Below are 7267 nucleotides of genomic sequence, written 5' to 3' on the forward strand. Positions count from 1 at the left end.
GCTGATCCTCCTTCAACTTCTTTTATTTCCTATGCTACAATCATTTATGGTAAAAAAAATTATGTAGTTTATAATACAATCACTACATCAAATAAGAGTTTTTGTATGTTTTTAAATAAAACTGCTTATGTTCCCATTCTTAAAGGTGTGTTTTCTCTGCAGTCCTCCAGAAGTTGGATCCTTTTTGGACTCTTTCCATGAGATTTTAGGATTTTTCAGCATGGAAAAACGAAACTGAAAAGAAGCTTGGTAGTTTTCTAATTATCATCCTCTATCCCACACTGACTTCTTCCAATTCAATCTCTCTGAAGATGCAGCAAAAACAAGAGCCTTAGACAATGTTTTATAGATGAAGACATCGCTACTTGCTGAAAAGCAGAAAACTTTTTGCTTTTCCTGGTGTTCTCCCTAACTCTGTTGGCCTCTTTGACCCAACGGATCTGTGGATCAATATCATTAACAAAAGATATTATAAGAAACTCTGGGTTGATGCCAGACTCATAAGAACCAATTATTTAAATATAAACTAATTTTCCCCCAACTGAATGTTAATTATTTTAGTAAAATCACTTACGGCTTCTTTAAGCTATTTTCTTTACCTCTTCAAAAATTAATGTTTAGATTATAAAGTACTATATATTTTCATTGGAGACAAATTAGACAATACATAAAAATGAAGAAAACAAGATCACCAATCAAAGACAAGCTCTGTTAACATTTTGATTTACAGTCTTCCAGTTTAGGGAGTACAGTATATAAAGGTTTCTTTTCAAAAATTGGAAATTATTTTATAATTTTATTTTTTACTTAATATATTGTATGTCTTAAGTCTTACAGTTATGGGATTTTGGAGGAGAGAAAATATGTAACAGCAAAAGAAAAACTGATTTCAAATTCAGATGAGGCCATTTCTTTTTTTCTTCCCTTGGTCCAACAAATACTGCTGTTTAATCAGCTGTGAAAATAGACTCAAGTGTGTGACATCTGGAGATTTCTGTTAATGCAGTCTGGTGCTGCCAGCGTGACATTTTGTCCACAGTCTGCTATTTTTAAATTGTTCTTGTCAGCTAGCTATCTTTTAAGAATAGTGTAAAATATAAGGTTTTGAAAACTGGAAAGCATACTTGGTTTTACTGAGTTAAATGATGCTGTGGAAATCTGAGACTATGTCCCACTTTCCCCACTGCACAGGGCCTGAAAAATGTGGGTGAGAGGAGATGGAGGGAGAAGTTGGAAGAATAGGGTTCTGCATGGTTATTTGGACTGTAAAAATCACAGTCTCATGAGCTCAATTCACATTCATATTTAAGAGACCAGTCATAAAAAACTACCTCTGCTGTTATTCAAAGTTTTAGAGTCCAAATAACCCACACTTTTACATGTCCAAAATAGAAATTGGAATTGTTATTCTTTCATAATTAATTATGAAAATCACCTCTTCACTTCTACAATATGTTATGAGATAGGGAACAACTGCTATATCTTCCTCTAATCATCCCCATTTGCTCTAAAAAGTCAAGTCCTTCAGAGACCTTCACATTACAGAATGTGAGTGCCACATTCCAGAAAAGGTTATAAGACAAAATGCATATTTTACTCAATTCTATTTCCCACCTCTTTTTTCTATAAAGTTGAAGATAAAGTTGGAAATTATTTTATTTTATTTCCTTCAGAAAAAGTATCCATAAGATGTAGTAAAATATAATATGTGGGAATACAATAAACTGGTGTTTTAAATCTCTTCTAAGGAAAAATGATAAAAGTTTGGTACTATAAATATTCTAAATATGTTCCAAAGAGCCAAGAAGCAAATGCTGTGAGTTTAGACCTCAGGTCAAATCCTAGTTTATTCACATACCAGTAGTGGATAATTTTCGGCATTTTATCCCATTCCCTTGTACCTACGTTTCCTCATTTCAGGCTGTACTCTAGAAATATTAAATCAGAATTTCTGGAGGTAGTACACAGGATTAAAGTACCGACAATCTTTTTCTTTTAAAACTCTCAGGTGAGTACACTGCTCCATTGAAAGGATCACTGGGCAAATTAATGGGAGGTACCTATAAAAAAAAAATCACTCAACTTCTATCTACTGTCTCCTTTCTTGTACAGAACAAGAACAATCACTTCTCACTAAGTCAGTACCTGTGCCCTAAAAGTATGTGGAATCTGCTAATTCTTATACAAGACAAACTGATATGGGCTGAAGGGAGGTAGCACAAAAATAGAACTGGAGTAACAATTCAAATAAGGAAAGGGACAGTATTTTTTCTGAACAAACTGAATATAATGAAGGTGCACTTTTCCTAAAACAAAGGAACCTCAACATTTCACAAAAAAGGCCAATTTTGTGAAAGGCTACATATTGCTAAATCTAAATTGTGATGAATAAATAAAGGTGTGGCATGTATTCCTTCCAAGTTTATGTCAATTTAAATGTTTTAAAGCACTATTATCAGAAGACAGCTATTTTTTCCCCCAGATTTAGTATATATTTGAAAAGCAAACACTTCGATATCAGTTCTCAACTGACACCTGCTCTTTTCATTTTTCAAATTTCAGTTCCATGAATGGTGAAGGAAGAGAACATTCAAACATATAAAAATGTTTCATCAAGTACTATCCCCAAGTAGTCAGCCAGGCCTACTTACTCTTGTGTTGGAAAAGGGAGGCTGCATGGGATGAGAAAAAGGTGCTACTTCAGCCAGGGACAGGACCTTGCTTCTCAATGTCACCTACACTTCCCAATGCACTGGGGTTGGTATTTCCATATGATTCTTATATCTCATTACTTTGTTGTTTTTGAATATTAATCCTAAAGGAGGGTATGATTAATCAAACCTAGTGACCCTGGGTTTTCACAGGGGTTCCCCAGTGGCTAGATGAACCTACATCATTAGTAGCAAGTCAGGGGACAGCTAGCTGTAAGGAGGGTATATAGATGAACCTTTTTCCCCTATTGTTTATCCTACCTCTCCCAATGCCTGAAATCCCCTTAATTCTCAGTTATGAGGAGAATTGGATTTCTCTTCAGTCCACTACAAAAGAGGGCAGAGAACAATTCCTCCCACACAGGCCTCACTCATACTTCGACCAACCCCAAGGATTTCTGTACTTAGAAAAAAAATAAGGGACAGTTTTCCTTAGTTCATCACCCTGCTCAAAACTCTCATCTCTTAGAGGCATTCTCTGAAATGAACAATAGAAAAAGTCACACATAAGATATGGTAAGAAATAACAGGTCATTGTTAAAATTTTATTCTGTTACAACTGAAAACTGTAGCTGGAGATCTTTAAGAAGCCCAAAAATGAGTCTAATTTTTATTTAAATAAGGGTTCTGTGATCTGATCAACAATGCAGAAGACATTCCTCAGGGCGCTGTGAAGAAAGCTCAGTTCAACTTTTCCTCTACATTACTTGACATTTTTATCATGGGGGAGAAGGGGGGGGACCTTTTAAAATTTCCTACAAATATCTTCAATGCTGACCTAGTATAAGTATAAACGTAACTGGAAAACTGTTAAAGCTCTTTTACTATAACAGAAATCTTATTACTTCCTGAACTTCCTATCTGTCAGTTCTCCCACTAATCCTTTTTTTCCTCTGAATCAATGGAACAGTCAAATAAAGGAATTTCTTATTGAATATAAATATTTCTAAGATAAAATATCACTGTGAACATATTTTCACCATGTTCACTTTAAGTACATAATGAAGTACTTTATTTTTCATGAATGTGATATCTTATACTTTCTTTACATTATTCAGATACGCAATTTTGGAAAGCCAACATAACTTATAGGATTATTTTCCTTTCTCCTTTAAATGGTTTTTGATAATGATAGAACATTTATCCTTATAATCATTATTATCTATGGCAAATACAAAATTTTGAAAACTTTCATTTGAAAGCTTTCCATTTAGCTGCAGTCTAGTTGGAAGGAAGTAAATATTATAGGGATAAAGGTTTATTACCCAGGTCAGGCAGTAGGCATACCACTACCACTGCCAGCAAAAAAATCGTAGATAACATTTGAGCAGTTTCTAGTGTCAGGAACTTTATCTGACTCTATGAAGTAGGCGCTTTATTTTCATGAAGAGGACACCAGGACTTTGAAGAGGCTAACAAATTTATCTGTATCAATAGTAAACTGGAGGCAGATCCAGAATTCAAACTCAAGTTTGAATGACTGCAAAATCAGAAAGGGTGAGTTGAAATTTCATCTCCTCTACAGAGAATATAAAATGTCCGGAATAAATGTTAATAAAAATAACAACCTTTGTATCTCTACGTAGTAAGTCTCACGTGGTTTTTTCACTTTCCTTTTTGTCTTCTTATGTATTATTTGAATTTCTTACAATGGGCAAGAATGTATTGTTTTCTAAGGAAAATTGAGCTCCAGAAAAAAAACACTAAAACAAACAAGCATACAGAAAAAACAATGACTCTATAATTGAGTTTTGAGACCCTCAAAATAGTGTTCCTATTTTCAAGTGGGAGTAGACGATACTAAAGGAGGGAGGAAAAATAGAATGGAGTAGAGGAAAGTGTTTCTGGACAGAAGCCACATGGTGGGTCCCCTGGCCTACCTACTACCTTTCTCTCAAAGCTCAATTCACTTAGAGGTTTACATCTTTTTATTTTTAACTGACTAGAGGTTTACATCTTTTGACCCAGAGACCCTCTCTATGAATTTACTTTAAGTAAAAGCAATGTGCAAGAACTCATCCATAGCAGCATTCCCTATAATGAAAAAAAAAGCTGAACACAAACTCAGAGTTCAAAGTTAAGGCCTATCAATAAATTATGAAGACCAGGTAAAAATATGGACGATGTTTATTACATGGGAAATAGAAAATAAAGGGTATACCATCACAATGTTTATTTTTTTAGTTATCTTTTTGTTATTATAAATTTGTTTTTTAAAGTCAAAGTTACTTAAAATCTTTCCTTTAAAATGCTATCATCATAATTATGTCATTAGAAGTAATAAGGATCAAACACATAGTGTCATAAACCAGATATAAAAGTCTCCCAGCTGGAAAAGGAAAGCAGGAAGCTCAAACACCCTAACCAGAGGACAATGACATGATGATGTAATTGACCATGGGAAGTAGTCCGTTCATAGTCCATCAATGTCGGTGGTATGATGAACTGAGAAATTGCAACTATATTGAGGCCATAAAAAAGTACATATTAAATGCCTTCCAACTTATTAGGACATGTTATAAGTACAATGAAGAAGACTTCTATAGATGAAATCTCACATTTTTAAGTGTAGTAGAGGAATTTATGCAGAGATAGTTGGGCGTGTAATAAAAATGGGGCCACCACAACTGGAATAAGGTATTTACATTATCCCATAATGAGGTGCCCTCCTCACACTTTGCCAGTGCTACTCTCAACAGGACACAATAGCTCCTGCTTAAATAATATCCACAAAACTCTAGAAAATTATTTTACAGACTATAATCTAAGATCCTTTTGTAATCTTTTATTGCTAGAAGAAAACAATACAGATTAAGATAAGACAAGTATGCACAGAGCAAGAGTGGAATAATTTTGGAATAATTAGAAAAGGCTTATAGATATTTGAGGTAGAGAAGGAAGACAAATGCAGTCTTAGATTTTAAAAACCAAAACAGTCTGTGAATATCGGTTGTTTTTTTTTACACCATTCTCATTCCAAGTGAAATATGCTTTAAATTACTATGTACCTAATCTTTCAACTGAAGAAAGACATGGTAACAGTGACTAAATATAACAATGAATACATGAGAGATTTTTTTTTCCTACTTCTGAAGGCTTTAAAATATAACTTTTCTCAAAATCCTTTATTTTCTTCATAGCCTGTTAACTACTTTCTTTTTCACTGGAAATTGAGAAATGCAGTAGAAAATCATGAGTGTGACAAGAAAAGAATGAAATGGATTTCTTGTGTGGCTGAAAGAAGTGACTATCAGGTGTTCACAGTCAGTCATATGCTATATAAAAGCCTGGAGAGAACCGGAGGGGATCAAATTCCTGGCAACTCCAGAGGACACAGGGGTTCATACTAGATAGGCATTCCTGTGGCTAGCTCTTCACAGTTTTCAGATAGTTAGGGTCTAAACCCAAGTATAGTGGCTATTTCAACAGAAAATTTCCATTAAAGTGTTTTAAAATACCATAGGGCCCCTAAAAAGTCCTATAACCCATAAAAAGAACTATTTGTAATTATGAGCATAACATCAGCCTCTACCCTGAATTTACACAGGCTGTAAAAATAGTAAGTCCTTGGGACTCTCCGCCTTCTATTTAACCCCAAACATTTATACACTTTAACCCTCCATCAGGCGCAATGCAAAAGTTACGAGTTCAGGCGCAATGCATCTACGAGATACGTGTATGACATTTATTTATTTAAATTGAAATTGAATGAAAACGTGTAAGCATGCCTATTACTTCAGAATAAAATTTTAATTTGCCACAAAGTAAAAACAATATATGTTTATTACATAAATTCAGTATAAAAATCAACAATTTGTGTGCAATGAATCTGTGAGATCAGTTGCACCCGATGGAGGGTTAAGACATTTTTCTTGTGTTTTAGCCTTACAGAATGCAAAAAGGTTGCCGGCTGCTCTTAAGTCTGTGTAATGTTACTTCTTATACTAGAAAATTGATTATAAATTAATAAAATGGAACCCTTTTCTATGAAGTTTTCTGAAGTAGTCTTTAGAGACTGGTTTACTAAATCTCATACTTCCTTACATTATACTTGCACTTAAATGAATTATCCAGGTTCAGCTAAGGATTCCGAATGCACAAAGCCTACAAACATAGCTTCTGGTCTCATGCTATAACCACGACCTCAGCTACCCAACACATGCTTCTGCCAGACATTATGATTAAAGCAGTCAACCTTGAAAATCATAGGTAGCTGAACCCGGGTTAAAAAAAAAAATCAACTTTAAATACATTCCACAATGTTGTACAGAAGCAAACAAAAACAAACAAAAAACAAACAAAACCAAAAAAAAATCACAATTATTAAAAAGCTGATTTTTGTTTAAAACACCAAGCAAGGAATGGACATATGAATATTCCTAACCTGCAAAATGATTCCTCCACATTATATCAGCGAAACTCATTGGTGGGCCACTGGGAGGGTAGTGTTTACCTTTCAGAGGCTCATGATCAGTCCTGATCATATCCATTAAGGAGTTCTCCAACGAGTGCAAGTTAAAAGTGTCATAGGGCCTACTCCGGTCCTAAAAACAAAA

The 7267-nt window shown here is 34.4% G+C and overlaps 1 protein-coding gene across 19 annotated transcripts in view; it reads right to left on the reverse strand.

Moving 5' to 3' along the window:
• The window catches only part of CPEB3 (cytoplasmic polyadenylation element binding protein 3), a 185438-nt gene that overhangs the window by 103987 nt on the left and 74184 nt on the right, over positions 1 to 7267 (reverse strand). For 14 of the 19 annotated variants that reach the window (XR_002123583.1, XM_019639029.1, XM_019639031.1 and 11 more), the window contains one exon: positions 7096 to 7255. Coding sequence is in view for 18 of the 19 variants with exons in the window: in XM_019639029.1 (XP_019494574.1) it covers positions 7096 to 7255 (160 nt within the window). In the remaining variant the exon portion in view is untranslated. The remainder of the gene's footprint in view (positions 1 to 7095; positions 7256 to 7267) is intronic. The other 5 variants (XM_019639033.1, XM_019639032.1, XM_019639023.1 and 2 more) reach the window with 1 other exon arrangement.

Source organism: Hipposideros armiger, unplaced genomic scaffold (genome assembly GCF_001890085.2).
Source record: "Hipposideros armiger isolate ML-2016 unplaced genomic scaffold, ASM189008v1 scaffold_42, whole genome shotgun sequence".
Classification (NCBI taxonomy): Eukaryota; Metazoa; Chordata; class Mammalia; order Chiroptera; family Hipposideridae; genus Hipposideros; species Hipposideros armiger.